A 21,596-nucleotide genomic window follows, 5' to 3' on the forward strand; every position below is an offset into this window, starting at 1 on the left:
TTTTTGATTGAATCTTGTCAGAAGCAGAATGAAATTATTTCCCTCCTCAAAGGCCTGGACCAGGGAGCTCAAGGACTTTAAAAGGAGCCTGACAGATGCAAAACTGTCACTGTTGAGGCAGGGATGGGAATGAAGAAACTCCATCTTTAGGAGGCAAAGAAGGATCTTTATTCAAAAGCACTTCTCTCTTTTATAGAGAACATCCTGAACATGAATTCCATTGGTCTTAAAATAAAAACATTTCACCTGATTGGTACACTAGGACTTAAGTCAGTGTGGTAGAACATATCTATAAACAATATGAACAGAAAATAAGATAATAAATTGTTAACATTCCTTCCAGATTTTTCCCCAGGCTTAGCCTAGCAGAAATTTTTTTCTTTTTCTCTCTGACTGAGCTGAGAATATCCACAAAAAATGAGGGGTAATGGATGAGACACTGCTGGTACCACCTGAAGTAACACACATCCCTACAAGGAGTCAGATTTTTACACTGGGAGAGAAGATGGGGAAAGATGAAGCAGAAAAATGGCCATGAAAATGTTGTGTGGAAAGAAAAACAACTTGTGTGGAGCACAGGCAGGACTCCCCCTGTCCCTCCCACTGCCACCCAGCTCTCTGAGAGTGAAGCAGCAACACACAGAAAGGCAGATTAGATCTTGTAGGTTTGAGCAGGAGGAAGAACCTAAGACCTGCAGGATTTTCCCCAAGGGCCTTCAACTTTCATGTGTTTTTTCCCTTCAGATATTGATGTACAGAGCTCCAGAGACACAGGGCTCCTTTCAAGTCTCAGCTGCTATTGAAAGAGTCAAATTGAGAGCGTTGGTGGAATCCCACAGTGTCTCTGCTAGCAGACACCAAACCAGGGAGACATTTAGCTCCCTGTGATGTTGGGAGAAGGGGAGGCAGTGAGGAGGCACAGGGGGGAAGTCCTGGCACTGCTGAAGTCAGAACAGCTCTCAGTAATGATGGGGAATTTGGCATTCAAGCCCAGGGTTTATAAATGGAACTGTCTTTAAGATGACAGCCAAGAGTGTGAGGCATCCCTTGCACAGAATCATGGATTCATTGCAGCTGGAAAAGACTTCCACAGCAACAACTCCATCCATCCCAGCACTCTGTCTCAGGATTTTCATAGAGGTGCACAGAGAGAAATGAAAGAGAAAACAATTTCTATTTCTGCTCCTTGTTTTCCTATGTGGAATGTGTTTGGAGAATTGTTTCCCTGGGGTGATGCTTGGTTGGATTCTGGTGAGGATTGTTTGAGCTGGTGGCCAATCCAACCAGCCTGGGGCTGGACTCAGAGAGGGTCATGAGTTGTGAGTTAGATATGGTAGTTAGAAAAAGTAGGTTTGTAGTTTTAGTATCTAGTTTAAATAGTATATTAAAATGTGTTTTAGTATAGTTATAATAAAGAAATCATTCAGCTTGCTGAACTGGAGTCAGACATCAGCATTTCTTCCCTCCAAGTTCACCTGATTTACAATACATCACCACTCAACCATGTCCTCAGCTGCCACATCCACACTTGTTTTGAACACTTCCAGTGGTGGTGATGCCACCACTGCCCTGGGCAGTCCATTCCAGTCCTTTAGAACCCTTTCCATAAAGAAATTTCCTCTAATATCCAATCTAAACCTCCCCTGTCTCAACCTGAGGCCATTTCATTTGGGAGAGAGTGGAAAATTATTCCCTTGCCCTGAGATTTGAAAAATAATGAGGGCAAGCAGGTGAAAGGAGGCAGAGCTGGAATCTGGCATTTCCCAGGAGCTGGCACTCCAAGTGCCCCTCCCTTTGTCCCCTCTCCCCATGTGTGATGATGGAAGTTGCCTGTGGCTCACTCGGAGAACCCCACTCTTGATTTGAGTTTGGAGACAAAACCTTTCTTTAATCAGGGCTCCTCCAGACCTAAATGGCACAAAAATTTGAAATGTTTTCAGTAAGTCGATTCTGCGTCCTGTCAATTTTTTTCCTTGAGACATGAGTCAAATATTCCAATATTTTTTCTGTTATTTAAACGGGATCTCTATGGTGGGACAGGTAGGGTGAGCTGAGGCCGATGTAGCAAACAACATGCTCAGGTTATGGACTGACTGCATATTTTCCTTGGGTGTGAAAACAAACAATGAAGCCATAAAATGCAGATTTAATTCCTAATATAACTGTTATTGTCAGAACCTAGCACAGAAAATTAGGGTGTAATATATCACAGGTGGTAATTAAGGAAGTCTTATGCAAAAACTGTCATAGTCATGAGAATTATGAGCCTTTTTCAATTAAATATATATAGTGACAAAAGATTTTGTCAAAACATGATACTCCCAACATTTTTTAAAAGTTCTATAATAACCAGGATTGCTTCAACACTTTTTAAGAATATATTTGGGTAGCAGCGAATTTATTACCCATCTAACAGATACACACATTCTGATCCCAAAATAATTGAGGATGGATCCCTAAATGCCAAAATATGACATTTTCTCCTGATATCACCCCGAGCACAGCAATCAAACTTCAGATTTACAGGATACCATGTTCCATACAAACCCCCAAATATTCCCTAAAAATTCCAGACCAGGAGTTCACGTTGCAGGGTAGGAAAATTGTTCCTAATGGATGGGTTGTGGAGAGCATTCAGTGGAGCTGCACTGATTTAAGCTTTTGACTGGAGATGAGCACAGATTTATGAACAATTCATTGTGGGGATGTGTGGAAAGGTGCCCCAGGAGAGGGGCTATAAATACACAATGTGCCACCTGTATTAATAATGGAATATTTTACTGAAAAATAAACAAACATGTGAGCAACAGTGCTGAAATTCCTACCTGGGCCTGACTATTTTTGGCTTTATAAAAAGATTTCCCAAAGACTTTGTGCTGTGGGAGATGCAGACAGGTGAAATAAGAGGTGAAAATCACCTTTTCATTAGTGTGGGTGATTTGTTTCATGTCATGAACTTGGGCATGTCCTTCAGATGGAGAACTCTGGTGGAACAGACATCTAATTATGGAGACAAATATCCCTGATGAAGTTGGAGGGATGTGCCTTTCTGATGGATACTAATCCTGACGTGCCCCCTTCTCAATGAAATTTCATTAGTTTTTTTGTGTTGCAGGGCAAGATGAATAAATAATAATGAACCTTTTCCAATCGAGTGCATGAGCATTTTGTTCACTGTAATTTCAGTTCTGAGGGAGCCCCAGATTCAGTGACAGATTCTGTTTGCTGCATTGTACTCCTGGAATATTCATTTGGCACTGTTGCCAAGCTGACTGAAGGCTTAATTCAATAATTTATGCTACAGGAGAAGATAACAGCTATATCATTTAATATCCTGCCACTTAAAGAAAGCCAGCACCTTGTTTCTCTCTAACTTTTCTCTGTTTAAAATTTAACTGTGCTTTGCTATTTTAGAGGGTGGGAGTAATTAAGCTCAGAAGATTTTTGTCATTGGAACTCTGTGTGATGACTCCCAAATTCCATTGAATTTGCCCTGTCAATGTGAGAGAGTCAAACATTGATTTGGAATAAGCACATAACAACATGAGAAACTGCAGTTCTGCTTACACAGAAAATGAGGGGAAGAAATAAAGGAATTTGGGGAAAATTCAGACTCATTTGAGTCTTTGCAGCTCTTTGCTCCCACCCAGGGACTCTGGGACAAGGGACAATTGCTGCACTCAAAGATCCAGCCAGGAGACAAATCATGGAAAAGGCTGATTTGCAAATAGCTTGAATTTACTAAAGCAAGCAATGATTCATCTGTGTTTCCAGAGGCCACCCTTGGTAATTCCCACTTACGTTCAACAGGAAAATTGTTGTAATGTGAAGCTGTATTTTGGTTCTGCAGCATTGAGAACTTGTAGAAATCCAGATACAATCTCCATTCTACAGCACTATAATGCAGGTGGGTGTTTTAGCTCCTTGTACAAGTAATTTAAATTTGGTTTATTTATTTTGAATTACTGGAACAAAATGGCTCCTTCCCAGATGCTTGTTTTTCTCACTAGTAAGAGGCATGAATTAAACCAGTCAGGAATTAGCTGTAAGACCCTGACATCAGTGATGATTTTATATATAGATAACAAGGTTTATATCCTAGGATAACACTTAGAAATAATTGAGATCATGAAGATAATAGAAAAAATATGTGGAGACCATTTATTTTTGCAGCCCAAATTACTGCCACGGCAAAAATTCCTCAGGACACAGAAAGATCTGATATAGAAATTTCAGGCTGCCACCTACTTCTTGCTTTCAGATGATTGATAACTCAGGAAGAAAATCTTGGGCTATAAATCATCTCAAGCAATGATCCAGGCAAGATTTAAAAACTCTTTATTTTCTTACATATAATTGAAGAGGAATGCAAGGGATATTTAAAACATTTTAAACCTAAGGCAGGTCCTGATTAAAATTAGATGATTCAGGCAGGATATTATCAAAATATTTATTGTATTGACTGACTGATTCGCATGCATTTGTCATCACAGTACTGGCATCCATTTGAAGGATCAAAACTAAATTTGGAACTTAAACTTTTAGGAAAAAAATTGTCTTTTTTAACCAAAATTCGGTTTGTAAAATTGACAGTTGGCCAGTGAAGATCTACTTGAGATAGATCACACCTTGTGTGGCTTTTTTATGGCTGTTTGGGTGAGATGAATTTTCCTGGCCAGCAGCACTTGCAGATGTGCCTCATCTTTAGAATATTTATGTTTAATTCTTATTTTGACATCCTAGCAAAAAAAAAAAAAAAAAAAAAACAACAAACAAACAAAACAAAAAACACCCCAAAAAATCTCAACTGTCATGAGCAGCAGAAGGAAAATAGAGATTTAAATAGAAAAATGTGGTTGGGATTTCACTGGACATGGTTGTATCCTTTGACTCCTCCTGCATTCCAGAAACCTGCTGAAAACAGGGAGGTGCAGTCACTCCCCAGGAAAAGGCAGCAGCATCCTCTGTTGTGGAAAATATCAGGCAAGGAAAATATAATTAGCATTGAATATTCTGTTATTGTGTCTAGCACGCTGAAAGCTCCCAGGCACTTTCAAAATAAATAGAATAAACTGAGATGAATGAAACTGAACTCTGCTAAATATCATCAATGAGGATCTGCTTTATTACTGGCAATTAAGAAGGGAAAGTCAAAACACAAGCTCTCATTATCACTCATTGATTAAAACCCAGTTAGAACATTGCAATCCCAACCAGCCCACTGCTCTGCTCATTCTGCATTTCAGCACAGAAAACAGCACAATATTTCAGAAATAATTAGGAACACAGAGTTAGTGATCATCCTTAATGTTCCCCAATAAAATTGCCAAAGCAAACGATTATGGATCAGCCAAAAGACACTATTTGAAGCCATCATCTTTTGTGGCTGTTTAATACCTTCATGATGATTTTTTTTTTTTCCTGAGCAAACGCAAATGAAGTTAAAATCCTTCCAGTAATGGCACCCTGGAATTAGCAGAAGTCACAAGGATAACTTTGCAAATGCTCTTTTTTGGGGAAATGACTGCCAGCCATTGAGTTGCTCAGGCAATTTTTGTCTCTACTCCCTATTCTGGAGGAGCTAATATCAACATTTCTGATGTAGAGCAAGCTGGGAATGTCTCACTGTCAAAATCGCTGTGCTTTTCCATTCAAGGAAAAAATGACCTTTATCTGATGTGTTCTCTGAAAAAAAAAAAAAAAAGAAACTAAGAAATGACAGCATAAACAACAAAACAAAACCCAGCTGAAAGGAGGGGGGAAGTAAAGGCTGCTAGGGCTGCACTGAAATTCTGCCTTGGAGCAGAGCAGGGAAGGGTCAGCAGGACGGGCTGTGAGATGGGAATGTTGCTGGCCATGTCAGCAGGCTAAAAATCCAGGGAAAAATGGAAATTATCCTGTTTAGATACGATCTGTCCCCTCCTGATTTCTGTATTTAACAATTTTGAAGCTGCACAGAGACAGCAGCAGCCCAAAGCTGGGGTTTGAGCTGTCCCTGTTAACCCTTCCCAGGGCTCTCACCCCACAGAGGAGCCTGGAAAACATGGAATGCCAGCCCATGGGAAGAGTTTGTCCTCCTGTGCCTCCTGTGCAACTTTTCAGAGGGAAACCAGAACCTGAAATGCTTTTCATGAGCAGATATGAAAAATTCCCCAACTCTGGCCAGTGCTAGTTCAGCTGCTCCATCACCCTCTCCCCTCCTCCCTTTTATCTCTACTTTCATTATGTGTTAAAATCCAAACAGGATAGGAAACAGGAATGATTTATCATTTAAAAAAATACTATTTTCATCAACTTTCACAAGTTGTAATTTCCAATCAAGCCTTCACCTATTTTATCATCAAAATTATTTCACAAACCCATTTTTTTCCAGCTGGGATTTACATTGATCCCTCTACATTTTGCCTTCTACCCTTGCCCATTACTTCACATCAACTCCCTGTTTTTTAAGAAGCTCTAGAAAACTAATTTATGTATTTTTCCCACCTGGAAACATTCAGGAAGGACATAAGTGCAGGAGAAAAAGTGAGTCCAGATTTAGGACTTCTCAGTCCATTGAGTTCTCTGTGATTTTGTAGAATTTTGCTGCTTGGGTTGGAAACAGAAATAAAAATCAGACAATCTACAGTAGGAATAGCCTGATGGGAGCTTTAGCACTGGGCCAATAATGAAATGCAGGGAAAACATTTCATATCTATTACTTTGGGGTAATTTTTCTCTAATCCAAAAATCACAAAACTGCTGTAATTCTGCGGAAATCTCGCATACTTGGCTGGCATATTTTCCCCAGCTCTAGTAGGAACTGATAACAGGCTGCTGAATTACTGCTTAATAAACCACTAAATGAGTGCCATCCAAGATAACGGGGCATTAAATGACGGCTATTCAGGGAAAAAGTAGAAGTGCAGAGAGAAATGCAAAAGGATTCTTTGCATAGAGGGAAATTGGATTAGTCATCTCATCTCTGCCACTGGTGGAATTCAAACTGCAGCAGACTGAGGGGGAAAAAAAATGGAAAATCTTTTGATGCCAAAGAAAGGAGGACACTCAATGTAGGGGCAGCTTGTCATCCCTTGAGCTGGGACAGAGTGTTAAAATTGTGGGGTAATGTGAGCAGTGAAATGTAATAAATGCAAAGACAAAATTAAATAAAATGCAAAGATGAAACTCAAAAAGTGAAAATAATATATGGGTGAGATTATAAAACAAAATAAATTAAGAGATTCAGAGGTGCTGGAGAATTTTAGGATGTGAAGACAAAAAGGGCAAGTGTTGAATTCAGGCTGGATCATAGAACCATTGAAGTACACAAAGGTTTGGGTTGGAAGGACCTTAAATCCCATCCAGTCCCCCACCCCTCCATGGGCAGGGGCATCTTCCACTGTCCTAGGCTGCTCCAAGCCCAGCTTGGCCTTGGGATGGGCAGCAGCATTTCCCTTTCCCCTGATTTCTGTGGGATTCAGAGTTGAAGTCCTTCCCTAAGGATCAAACCCCGATTATGGGGACTTAATGTCCCTCAGACATTTTTGGATGTTCCGGGCCCAGGTCAGAAGCATTTGAGACCCTGGCAGGCAGCTGGACACAGCTGTGATTTTGGGTTTGAACCATGGAACAATTTACCAACCTTGCAGGGAGAACAAGAAGTCACAAAAGTTTAGATATTAGAGTAGAAGTAGTCACAAAGTAGAAGGAAGAATTTTTAAATGCTGTACAGTGGAGTTTTTAGTTTTGTACATGAGGGTCAAAAGTTTTAAGATGGACGAATCTGAGTCTGTCCTGTCATCCCTCTTTCTTCTTCCTCACCTCCATGTTCTTGGTGATGTTGGCACTCACAGATTGGTTTAGAATAGAGAAGCACCATTTAATATAAGTAGTAGGTATTAGATAAAAACTGTAACCATGTAACACGTAATGTACCATATAAAAGATAGAAAATCCCCATTTAATATAGGTAATAGGCATTGGGGAAAACTGTAACCATGTAACACGTAATGTCCCATATAAAAGACAGCAGCAGCCCTGGTGGGGAGAGAAGAAGCAGTCGGGGTCAGAGAGGATGTCAGGGTGTGTGTGTGCCTCTGCCTGAGCTGTGAGCAAACCACAGCAGCCCCAGGAGAAAATCTTTTAGATAACTTGCAATAAACTGCCTTGAGACCAAACAACAGAAAGTACTGAGCCTTTCTTTAAAAGCACAAGTTAAAAGAAAAATTTTTCCACCACCCAGAGCCACCCCATAACCTAAGGTAGTCTTCGGCACCCGATCACACCACAGAGGTTTGAGGAGCTGCCCTGTCCCTGCCATCCATCCCAGCCTGGTGCCATCCATCTCCAGCAGAACGTGTCCCATCAGGCTGCTGGGAACACATTTGCTTGACTTGTGGTGCTCAGGAAATTGGGAATTGTGTCCTCCTGAGCGATGGTCGCCGTGCCCACGGTGCCGCACCACCAGCAGAGTTATGGCACATCTGCTCAAGGCCATATTTCTGGGCAATGACACAATCAATGATGGATTCAGCTCCAATTTCAGGAGATTTAGGCTGCAGAGTTTCCAAGCAAAAAGAGGAGGGTGCTCCATGCTCCCTCTCCTCAATAATTGTACCCAACTGAATTTACAAGATGTCCTATTTCACCACATTCATTCTCTGTGTGCTGGTGTTTTCACATCCCTAATATCTTGAAAATTATGCATACATCTAGGCAAAATGTCAGTGCAATACAATAAATATATGTTTGATTATTTTGACTTGAGTGGACATCCACCTTTGGGCTGACAACAGTTCTCTAGTCTCAATTTCTCCTATAAATTATTTGTGTATATGCACGAGCATTTTTCACATATCAAACTGGGAGAGAAATCTTGATTCAAGTTTGGTTTCCTTAAAGTTTGCATGAATTTCTGTTGATCATGTAACCACAGGTTTATATCAAAACTCTTAATACAAGTTATTTCAAGGCACAAAATATGAGTCAAACTGAATTCTGTTCATAGGATTTTGTTCTTTTCCATACAAATTCTCGGTGCTCACCTTTCAGGTCACTCTTAATCTGTAAATATTTTTTTAAATTAAAAATTTGGGCATTTCTCTGGGAAGGAGAGGTTTAATAATACGTAGATACTTCTGCCCTCTAAATCTCACTGTGCACTCTTAGTTTTATGTGATTATTTTTAGATTCTCAGAAGAAAAGACATTGTTGTTCCCTGCCAGTGAGCACTGAAAGTCAGTAGCATCACTGGCAATAAAACCATTTTAATTTGCAGTCAGACTGGTGGGATATTAATGAGGTTTACCTTTCTTTAAGGCAAATTTGTGGAGTACATGTGCAGCACCATTTTAATTGCAACACCACACATAATTTCGTGTATCGCCAACTTATCTCCTGGAGATGCTGGGGGTTAATTGAGTGAATAAAATAAATGTAGACTAATTAGGAGATGACAAGTTATAGCTGATAAGGTCACTTGTCAGGCAAATATGAATTCAATATCTATTGCATAAATTGTTACATTTGGTCTGGCCTAGAGCAAACTATTTGTGTTTTGAAAACTCACAAATGTACAAGGAAGAGACAGAGAAAAGTCTTTTTTTCCTGCCATATTCAGTGTAAATCAGAATAAATCTAAATAGAAACAGAAATTGGAGGTATCACATTATAGTCTGATTTAGCTGCATTACACCATCAGTGATTTTTGTAGCTTTGGACTAATATGACTGAAATATAAATCTGATTAATGCTCAATAAATTAGTAGAGGTTAACCCCTACAGTTTTGTTGGCATTGTATTGATACCCCTTTTTTTTTTTTTTATAAGCTGTAGGAAAAGTAATAAATCATCAAAACTGATTTGGCATAAGTGTATAAAGTGAGACAATGTTAGAAAGTGAAGAAATTGCATTCCATAAATCACACTGGGGCTGGGGGAAAAGGCCTTCTGAGCACGTGAGCCGAAGTTTGGATAGATTTTACTCTAAAGCACTCTGAATGTTCCAGGGTGGGCTCAGGGCACTGAGAGGGAGACCCTGCCAAGGCTTGGGAGGGAGGAGAGGCAGCCTGGGCAGTGAAACCAACCCAACCCAGCCTGGCCACGGGCACCCAGCAGTGCCACAGGGGAGAGGCCAGCCCCAAGGGACAGCGTGCTGTTTTCTAACAGGCTACTCTTCCCCAGACAATTCTCACAAATGATAACGAGCTTTGCATCTGCTTTTAAGGAAATCCTGTGGCAAACAACCCACCCGGACTGGAGATCAACTCACAGAAATAACTCCCATGGAAATAACCTTCCCTTGCCTTTGGAATGATGCTGGAGTGGTGCCTGAATCCCTCACAGCTTCCCTCCTTGGGATGCAGGGATGCTGCTGGAGTTGGGGTTGGCAGACTGGCACAGAATGCCCAGAGAATTTGGGGATGCTCCTGGATCCCTGGCAGTGCCCAAGGCCAGGTTGGACAGGGCTTGGAGCAGCCTGGGACAGTGGGAGGTGTCTCTGCCGTGGCAGGGAGTGACTCTGGAGAGGCTTTTCGATCCTTCCCAACCCAAACCATTCCATTCTGTCGGAACTCAAAATGTCCCTCAGACATTTTTGGATGTTCCGGGCCCAGGTCAGAAGCATTTGAGACCCTGGCAGGCAGCTGCAAACAGCTGTGATTTTGGGTTTGAACCATGGAATGATTTACCAACCTTGCAGGAAGAACAAGACGTCACAAAAGTTTCGATATTAGAGTAGAAGTAGTTACAAAGTAGAGGGAAGAATTTCTGAGTGCTGTACAGGGGGTTTTGGTTTTGTACATGGGGGTCAGAGGTTTAAGATGGATTTGGGATTTGGGCCTGCCCTGTCCTCCCTCTTTCTCCTTCCTCACCTCCATGTTCTTGGTGATGTTGGCACTCCCAGATTGGTTTAGAGTAGAAAATCACATTTAATATAGGTAATAGGCATTGGGGAAAAACTGTGAACATGTAACACGTAATGTCCCATATAAAAGATAGAAAATCACCATTTAATATAGGTAATAGGCATTGGGGAAAACTGTAACCATGTCACACGTAATGTCCCATATCAAAGACAGCAGCAGCCCTGGGTGGGAGAGAAGAAGCAGTCGGGGTCAGAGAGGATGTCAGGGTGTGTGTGTGCCTCTGCCTGAGCTGTGAGCAAACCACAGCAGCTCAAGGAGAAAATCTTTGAGATAACTTGCAATAAACTGCCTTGAGACCAACAACAGAGACTGCTGAGCCTTTCTTTGGAAGCTCGGGCTGGAGGAGAGACTTTTCCAGCACACGGAGCCACCCTGACCCAGGGTGAGCTCCAGCACATTCCTCTGTGGTTCCGTGACCAAAGAAAGGTGCAGCTGCTGCCTGTGTGCACAGGTTTGTTTGCAGAACAGCTCCAGCACCTTCCTTACACCTTTTCTCCACTCCCCTAAAATGGCTGCAGAAAGAATTGCACGGAAATAAACCCTTTTTTCCTGCTTTTACTCAGGCTGCTGCAATATTCAGGAGATGTCAGAGGTTCTGTCACTGAGAGAGAGTCCTGCTAATGCCAGACACACACCAGGAAGGCCCCTGGCCATTAAAGTGAGTTTTCACTCGTGACTCAAGCATGACCTTTGTGTGTCTTCCGTTTGTTTGGCAGCCAAAGTGAGCAAAGTTCCCAGGCAAATAACGAAGTGATGCTGCTGCTTCAGAGGAAAGATTACCCCAGCAAACAGTGTGACAGATCTGATCTCCCAGCTGTTTTGTGCAGAGAAGACAATTTAAAGCTACAGCGATTTCCTTGCTGATACCTCGAAGAGCTGGAATTTTTCAGTCATCTTTCACCTTTCCCTCAGAACCCTCCTTCCTTCTATTGTGTTTGGAAGCCTTGAGAACAATTATTCTGTTTCTAAGGAGCTCCAGGGCTGCAGTGAAAGGTGCATTTGTCATTACAAATATCTTTGTCCATGAGAATTTTTCATTCCCACCAAGAGCAGCTCCCACCAGGGCAAAACTCGAAGGAGTTTGATTAAAAGACCTGATTTCTAAGTGGAAATGAGTGAGTTACAGGTAATTAGAGCAGGCTGAAAAGCAGGACAATGATGTTTGGAGTGAAACAATGTCACACACAGTGCCTTAATTAGCAGCAAAAGTGATTTAGCAAAGTAATATTCTAATTCCAATCCAATTGCTACAAATTATTAATAACAATAAGCATGGAATAACCAAGATCCACTAACAACGAGATGCAATATCTGTCACAGGAAAACATAGAGCCCCTTTCATAATGAGATTGTAATTAGAATAGAACAATAAAGCAGATATTAATATTGAACACAGGACAAAATACTGGTTATGCTATAACCAGAAGGGGAAAAAGTGCTATTGCTAAAATTCTATCAGGGTTTAAAAATCAAATATATCAAAATAAAGTTTATAAATTTTCCTTTAGCTGCAAACCAGGAGGGAATTTAGGCAGTGTCTGACCCACAGGTCAAGGATTGGCAGCTCTGGGTGGACTTGGCACACGAGGGGAAGCAGAGACCCAGGGAAATGGGGGCTGCAGGTCTCCTCTGTGCCTGAATTTTGCCTCCACACTCAAAATTTGCCCTCCTGTTCCCCTCTCACCTCCTGCAAGAGAAGCCTTAGAGAGCTTTATCTGTCTTTGGATCTTAATGGTGGTAACTGTGCCAGCAACCACAGCAATTACTGAGATAAATCCCATATTTATTTGGGGCTGCTCCTCCAGTTCCTGGAACTGTGTAATTCCATGACAATGAAACACTGCTTTTAATTTTTAACTTTTTTAAAGAGTTTAATCCTAAATATGAGTGGAGTAATGGAGAAAAGCGATGTTCTGGAGGGTGAAAAACAAGTGTAAGATAAATATAAATAATCCATTCACATTTCTACTGTCTGGCTGAGGACTAAAATGCAGTCTCCTGGGAAATGTGTTGTTGGCCTGTGATTTTCATTGTTTTGGGAGCTAAAACTGGGAAAACTGTGGGATGTGAATATCACAAGAGCAATGAAAGGAGTGATTCCACATGGCCCAGCTGTGGCAGCTTCAGTGAGCAGCTCAGAGCCACCCCAGACATTTCCACCATCCAGCTGCAATAATCCATCCCTATTTCCCTCCCAGGGCTGCCACACTCCACAAGCAATTTTTTTGTGGCAATCACAAAATTTCCTCTCGCAGACAGGGATGAAAAACTCCCCCCAACCCCAAGAAGGTTATTTTTGTAATGTAGGCACCATAACCACAGCCTAAATCATCCTGAGGGGTTAGAAACTACTCTGGGAGCTCAAACTCTGTGACAACCACATTTTCTGTCCCAGGCAAGTGCCAACCATAATAATAATACATTTTTAAAAGCACTTTCTCTAATACATTAAAAAAGCTGTATTTTTTATTTTTAACAATACATTTAAAAAAAAAAGTGCATGATTTTTTTTTTTTTTTGCTGCCAAGAGGCCAGAAGAGAAAACACTGATTTTTGAAACACCCAGCTGGAGTGAAGTTGTGGCAGCAAAATTTCCCAAGGAATGTCAAGTCGGTGGGAACACAGTGAATCCCAAGATGTTTTCAATGTTAATTCCTGCCCAACAAAAACCACACGAATAAACAGCGATCAATAGGCGCTAAATGAAAAAGAAGTAGCAAATCAATAATCCCAGACGTTTTCTTTTCCAACTTCTGCAAACAATGGGAGGGATGATCAGCCTGTGATTACGTGGAAGTCACAGATATTTTTGCTGCACTTAAAAGTTTGAGTGCAAAATCTTCATCCGTGTCAGGGTGTTGGTCCAGGTTCTTGTGTCAAAATAAGGTAGAGTTAATTTTCTGGTGGGTTTTTTTTTTCTTTTTTTTTTTTGGTTAGGTTTGGTTTTTTTATTTTTCTGGGTTTTTTTTTGTGGTTTTGGTCTTTTTTTTTTTGTTGTTGTTGTTGTTTTGTTCTGCTTTAGATTTGGGGTTTTTTGGGTTTTTTTGTTTTGTTTTGTTTTTTGTTTGTTTGGGGTTTTTTAATTTTTTTGTTTGTTTGTTTGTTTGCTTTTGGGTTTTTTGCATTTCCAAAGTCTGATTTCTGGAAAAAAAAATCTAATTTCTCCTAGTGGAAAATTAGACTTCAGCTGAGTTTCTCTCTATTTCATGTAGGATGTAGACTATCCTTGAGGTCCTTTCCAAGCCAAATCCTTCAGTGATTCCATGATTTTATGGCCATCATTCTCTCCATAATAAAATCTAAGTTTTCAAGTGTCAGTTCTTTAATTGAGGCATTGGTATATTGGAGATAAAAAGGGAGTGAATTTGGTTCTCAAACTCCAAAAAAATCCATGTTGGTAACTCTAAAATTGGGAATCTCAAAATTCAGCTTCTCTGAGCAACCTGTGCCAGGGCCTCAGCCCTTTTTAGGGAACAATTTATCTCTAAAATCTGATCTAAACCGACTCTTTGTTTAAGCAAGCACTTAAAACCAGCAATTTTCTTTGAAAATTTTGTGCTTCAATAAAGTGTTTCAGTAATATATTATTGTGCCTTCCTAAGTTTAATGTCTTTATACTGAAATTTGCCATTGTTGACAATAGAAAATGCTCAAAATATTTGCCGTGCTTAATCACCTGCTAATTTCAACTTCTTGGCAGTGATAATAAAGTAAAATTGAATTGTCTTTGAAGCTGTTGCAACAAAAAAGTAAAAAAAAAAATTACTTCTAAAGTACCAGGATGTTATTTTAAAAATGTAATGAGCCTTTTGTGCTGGGAGATAAAATGGTTTGATATAAAACAGAAGGAAATCATGTAAAATTTAAATAAAAGGGAAAAAATAATGTAAAACAACTAATTAAAAAGATTGGGAAGCAATAGTTATTTAAACCAACATAAATATAGACAAGGCCTTTCAGATTAAAGAATTCACACACTAGAACCATATAGAGAACATAAAACTGGTGGATTCACACCCATGAATTGCAGCATCTCCACCTCACTCCAGGAACTGTAAATAACATTTCCCTGACAGAGAAATCAATGCAGGCTCCAAGCTCAAAGTGCACCCTCAAAGCAGCACCTGAGCTCTCCCCTCTTCTCCAGCACATCCATGGGGACCTCTTCTCCATGCACCCAGGGGAATTCCACAAAGGGATTTTGCTGGGAGATGAACCCAGTGAGGGGGATTCTTCTGTTGGGTGAGTCTAGCCCATGGTTGGGAATGTTGGACATAATTCCCAAGGACATAAGTCTTTGGGGAATGTGGGTGGCACTGGTGTCCACCCAGGGCAAAGCTCTGAGGTGGGTTTGTGTCTGCCTGGTGGAAAGCTTCAGACCCCCTCACATTCCCTAAAAGTCATGGAGCATCTTCAGGGCACGAGGTTCCCTTTCCTTGGCTCTGTTCCACCAGGGGATGGTTGCTGTGCACTGACGTTGGGGAATGAGCTGAACCTCCTGACACCCCACAGCGTGGAAAGAAAGTTCTTCAAATGTCACTGCTGCCTCTCCTGGAGGGACATTGCAGTGCCAGCAATGTCCTGCCACAGCCCTGCAAGTCCTTTACAGAAATGCAGCTTTTTATTTCCCAAAACCAGGAAAACCTCCGTGCTGTCTAAGGGACACCTAATTATTATCATTGTCTGACTCATCAGCACATCTCCAAATGCTTCTGGTTGTTCAGGGAAGCCTTAACATTTCCAGGCTGGACTAGTTCATCTCCACATTTTGCTGTTAGAAATAGCAAAGATGTCACTTGTCCTAAAATATATGGTGTGCTGTTCCATCCCTAAAGGTGCTGTTATGCCAACAATAAATCTGCGAGACGCTGCAGGCAGAGTGTGGGATGTGATGTATTCAATATTCATCCTGCTGTGACCCAGAGGAGGATCAGGACACTTTGCATCAGGAAATGTCTCTCTCTAATTTAACAGCTTCAAAATGATGGGCCAAAAACCCAGCCCGGGAGGTTGGGGTTGCCTCTTGGTTTGGTTTGGAGGCAAGGAGCCAAAGGGCTGTGTGAAAAATACAGCTGATGCCTCATTTCCAAATTCAGGTCAGACTGGCTTGGAATATTTCTGTTGTCCACAGCCTGATAGAATTCACTGACATTCTGCTTTTTCCTCATCTTTAATCCTGGAAATCCCCTTTGCTTCCACGGTGGGGCCAGGAGCATCCGCAGAACAAAGGACAAAGGCCACCTCTCCATGCATGGATTTCTTTGAAGGGAAGAAGCCACCAGGAATCAGGTCAAAGAGGAGCTGGTTCCTTTTAGGAACAGGAGGGACATAGAAAATTGGGATCAGCTGTCCAGGAGGAAGACAGACACTTGAAATAATCAGGAGGCAATTCCTTATTGACACAGGAGAGAATGGAGGGACCAGAGAGAGAGAGGTGAGGAAATTTCCTCCAACCTGGTGGAGAACCAGACCTGGCACCCACACCCAAAGAACAGCCTGAGGTGCATCTGATGGATGCTTAGGACAGAAATATGATATTAAAAACAAAACTAAAATTCTGCCTCATTAAGATATTTTTGACAACCTGCCTTGCACAACAGCTCCAGAGGAAGCAGCACAATCCAGGAGCAGCCATAGGAGTAAAACATGAGAGAATTTTGGTGTGAAGAGACAATTATTTTATTTTATTGAGCACTTTGGACAGGTCTGTTCATTTCAGCTTCCCAAAATCCTACCAATATCTTTAATCCAGAAAGTGAAGGCTCTTTCCTAACATATTCATATCAAATAATGTTTACATTTCAGTGATGTCAGGAGATGGTTGTTGTACATCCCTATAGCAAGTACATAGAATTTAAAGTAATGTTCTCTGAGTTTATCTTCATCACCCTTCTTGCCTCTGGTGCTCTGCTTAGATCAGATTATCTCATTTAAATAGCAATGGGTTATGGAAAAAAAAAAAATCTAATCTGTTCCCTCGCTGTGCCACTGTGCATGCATTACCTTATTTTATTTTGTCCCCTAAGGCACTGCAAGAAAACCCTAAAGACCATCATTGAGATACATAAAAAAGCTTGGCTGGAAAATAAGAGTTGGAGGGAGCATTATTCTTTCCACGATTTTTTGCCTATAAAGAGAATATAGAGGGCACTTTGATTTTTGAGTAATTGAATTGCCATTTTTTGGGGGATAATAATATCAAGTTCTTCTGCACAGCACATTTAATCCTGAGATTTGAAATTAATTTATAGGTCAAAATCATTTTCATTCTACATGTCAGGTAGAATTGAGGTAGAACCAAGGAGGAAATGAGTGACCAATGCCATCCAACACCCTGAATTACTTTTCCATCCCCAGCCCACAAAACTGCTCTGCTCAGCATCAGGGCTGGTTCCTCCCCTTCCCACTCATTTCTATTATTCCTAAATTGATGTGAACCTTCCAGGTGATAAATCAGAGAAGTTTTGCCATAAGTGCAGTTTGACTGTTACCATCAGGCCTATTTCAGAATGTCATGGCGTGAAAATCAGCGGAGCTCTGCTGAAATCAATGGAGTTAATTTCTACCCAGGAATAAATTAATTTATCCCAGTGAAGTCAGTGGGAGCTTTTGCTGTTCCTTTAATTGAGAGCAGGAGCAGGACAAAAGTGCCGTTGTGAGCTACTCTTGGTGCCTGGCAATATGGAAAATTTGCATTTTTAGCTATTTTTAAGCCTTTAAAAGCTGAACATGTTCATCTAAAAGTGAACTCCCAGTACCTTTTAACTCAGGTTTAAAGCCCAGCACTGGGCTTGTTAAAGGTAATCCTCTGGCAAGAATGATGAAGATGACAAAAGGTTTCAAAAATGAAAGCTTGTGGGAAAAATTTAAAAAAGGGAAGGAAAAGGTTCTTTTTGGAGATACAAATAATGGGTGGAAGAATATCTTGTCCCTCACACAGCTGTCCTGCTCCCCTAGCAATTCAGATTCCAGGACCACCATCTATTTCCCAAGAAATCAGGGAATTACAGGGGAATCCTGTGCTCTGAAAGACTAGTACAAGTGCTTTACTCAGAGTAGTAAAGAAGGGAAGGCTCTATTAGAGGTACCCAAGAGGGCTGAGTGGGGCAATGAGGAATTAAAGGGAAGATTTAGGTCCTAAAAACATGGTTGTTGAGATGAGCTCAGCAAAGCTGGGCTTAAATGAGCGGCTGCTCACTTGAAATATTTTATATATCACAATATTTTATGTACTCCAAGATTCTTAGTCCTTAATGTGCTGGTTGTTTGTTACTGAAATAGCAGCTTGGTATTGATTTAACAGAAAGTCTGATCCTGAGATTTGCTTTTTTTTTTTTTTTTTTATCCTGAGGTTTACATTTCACATTTAGATAAAACAGCATCGAGGTTCATTTAAATTGTATTTTAAAATGGTACTGAAGTCTGCCCTCTGCTCTGTTTCTTCACTTCAAACAGCTGCTGACTCATGCACTACATAATTAATTTAAGTATCATTTGAGGTTACTTTAATACAATTTCCTTGTAAGTACATGAGTAATATCCTGGCTATTTAGAGTTCAATACATTAATTGGAGACAAAAGTCAGTTGTCATGGTTTCTATCACAGCCAAGTGTGAAGGGTCAGTCCATCCCCAAATTCATTAGAACCTCAAAGAGTTCAGTTCCCACTCGGTGCCTGTTTGGAGATGAGGCTGTAATGAGCCACAGGAGTTAATCCCATTTTTATGGCTCTATGAAGCAGGATTGTCAAGTTATATGCTTTTAATTAGAAGAAAGGTTCAGAGCAGGAATGAACTCAGAATACCAAACCTCACTGTGAACAATGCCCAGCCAGGCACAGAAGAACATTTTACCTCACAATATGTTACAAACTGTTGATGTTTTAAATAAACACGGGGGATGTTCAGGAAGGAGAATGGAGGGGAGGCATTCCTGCTCCCTCCAAACACATTTTGTGCTCTGATCCCAGCCTGAGGAGTGTCAGGATGCCCAGGGTGGGAGGATGAGAGTCCATCACCACTCCAGCAGGAGGCAAAGAAGGAATATTTGCATTTGCTTTGGGCTTTAAGCCAAATTTTCTTTCCTCTTTGTGCATTGATATTGATAATCCTTATGATTCTCACCCATTGTTGGACTTCATAAATAAATATTTTAATTTGCCTTTCAGTTATCTGTGATTTAAAGATACCATACTAGCATGGAAGCACTTGAAGGGTGTGATATGAAATGTGGAATCAAAACCATTCATTCAGTGCTCCCAAACTGGTCTGGTTTTCACTTCAGCTTCATTTGCTGATATTGTGGTAAATAAATGTTTTCACGATGTTGTCACCCAAGTAACAATTGTTCTTCTTTCTCACTGTTACAGCTTTGTCTATTTTTAAAGCTGTTACCTGGATTCCAGCTTCCTTATGATCTTGCAAAGTGTTTTTCTGGTTCAAAGGCAGCACCTGGAGTTGTTTAAAATTAAAGTGTGTCCTAATGAAAAGCTCCTTAGTCACTTGCTCATACAAAAAAGGGCTGTTAATTCTGGTAATTGCTTCTCCTTTCTCCAAGAACTATGACACTGACAGAGATTTATCAATCACAAACACTAATAGTGGAACATTTTACCTGTGCTGCAGCTCATGAATGGCAGCAGACTTATTAGTTTCCATAGCAACACCATCTCCACTTTCCAAGGTCAAAAATTCCTCCCATCCAATCAGTGGAAGAAAGTAAAGTGTGTCTTCCTGTGACTACCTGGATATTCTGCGAAAACAGGAAGAGATATTGGGCAATTAAAGTACAGACTCCAAATAAACACCCCAAATTTCCCCAGGTAAAATCACATTCGACTGCACCGTTTGGAGGCTCAGACACTATAAATGCAATAGGATAGGATCATCCTGGCACAAAAATAATTCCAAAGTGAGACAAAGTTGACATGAAAATCATAGGTAATGTTGGGGCTCCTCCCATCCACCCCATGTGGCACAGAGATCTCTTGGATGGGAGGGAGTTTCTCCAAGTAGGAAAGAAAAATCTGACTGTGGTCCCTCTGCCAGACAATGTTGGGATGGAAGAAAGTGTTTGGAAAAATGAGCTTTTCCCAACTCCTAAATGTTCATCAAATGTTAAGATATTTCTTGTTCCATCATAGGGAGCTCCTCTGGAGCCAGGCTGGGGGAGCTGGAGGTGTAGAGGAGAAGCTCCAGGGAGAGCTCAGAGCCCTTCCAGGGCCTGAAGGGGCTCCAGGAAAGCTGGAGAGGGACTGGGGACAAGGATGGAGGGACAGGACACAGGGAATGGCTCCCACTGCCAGAGGGCAGGGATGGGTGGGATATTTGGGAAGGAATTCCTTCCTCTGAGGGTGGGGAGAGTTTGAGATGGAATTCCCAGAGCAGCTGTGGCTGCCCCTGGATCCCTGGCAGTGCCCAAGGCCAGACTTGGAGCACCTGGGACAGTGGGAGGTGTCCCTGCCATGGCAGGGGTGGCACTGGGTGGGATTTAAGGTTCCTCCAACCCAAACCACTCTGGGATTCCATGATTCCATCATAGCCTAGTTCTGATCCCAGCCAGGATCCTCTGGGGAATGTGCTGTGCTGATCTCCCAGGAAGGGAGAAGGGATCAAAATGTCACACACACCCCAGGTAAAAAGGAAAAAAAAACATTTTCCGTGTGAAGTTGGATCCTTCAGAACTGAACCATCCTGTAAGGATTTACATAACAATTTCCTCTAATTTCCTTTGACATTTCAGTCAACAGATGATGAATTAAGCCAGGAAAAAGTATCTGTTTGGCCTGTACTCCCAACGGGCAAATGAGTGATTTACTGTTGGGCATCAGTTCATAAAGCAGCTGAAACCAGAAATCACTTAATAAAGTGAGTTTACAAAACTGTAAAATCATTCCAAACCTTTTAAGTACTGAAAATTTTCCACTGAGAAATTACAATTATGAGGCACACTTATGGATCCATAGTCTCTCCTCACTTGTCTCATTTTTCACAGCAGTGTGAAAAGATCTCACCCCGGGCTGCCCTGGAACTTATTGCTGATAGGAGTGACAGAGATATTTTTTAGAAAATTAAGAAATCCAAATCTTCTGGAAGCCATCCCACTTTCTATGGGACTTCATTTTGTTAATATTTTCTATAAACTTCACCTAAGAAATGCAGGAGGTCTCAAGGGAGACACTTAGAATCCCGAGGAATGGTCAAAACTTTGTAGGTTTCTAAATTTTGGGGAAAAAGGATGGAAAAAACCCAGAGTTTCTTTTAGCTTTTCATGATGTCCTACTTTACACACAGCTGTGATCTATTGAAGAACATTTGCAAAATTTATAAGTGTTTGAAAGGAAAAGGATTAAAAAGTATTAAATTATAATTCTGTCAGAGTAGAAACAGAGAAGGATGAGCTGGACTGAACCTTTATATATCAACCCTGCTTCAAGTAGCAACAACTGCACCTAAACACCCTCAATCAATATTTCCTTTCTTTTTTAATACTTTTGGGTGCTTTTTCGAGCTCTTGCCTTCAGTCAGTTTCCACTCCAGCCCCTCCTTTAAACCACCTGGCAATACTGAAGGTAGGCATTGATTATTTCTGCTTCAGTGGAAAAGCTGGTGCTTTTCCTTATTGAATCACATCATATTTATTTCACACCCTTTCTCCTGCTTGTCAATATTTGTCTCAAAGCTCGTGTAC

General features: G+C 41.0%; 1 protein-coding gene across 3 annotated transcripts in view; it reads right to left on the reverse strand.

Annotated features, from left to right (window-relative positions):
• CNTN6 (contactin 6) overlaps positions 1–21,596 on the reverse strand; it is a 129,946-nt gene that overhangs the window by 86,086 nt on the left and 22,264 nt on the right. For 2 of the 3 annotated variants that reach the window (XM_085590276.1, XM_021529017.3), the window contains exon 2: positions 19,521–19,658. The exons of the other annotated variant lie outside the window; for it this stretch is intronic. In XM_085590276.1, the coding sequence (XP_085446402.1) occupies positions 19,521–19,575 (55 nt within the window). In that variant the 5' untranslated portion in view covers positions 19,576–19,658. The remainder of the gene's footprint in view (positions 1–19,520; positions 19,659–21,596) is intronic. 3 annotated transcript variants of the gene reach the window in all.

Source organism: Lonchura striata, chromosome 12 (assembly GCF_050655825.1).
Source record: "Lonchura striata isolate lonStrDom1 chromosome 12, ASM5065582v1, whole genome shotgun sequence".
NCBI classification, from domain to species: domain Eukaryota; kingdom Metazoa; phylum Chordata; class Aves; order Passeriformes; family Estrildidae; genus Lonchura; species Lonchura striata.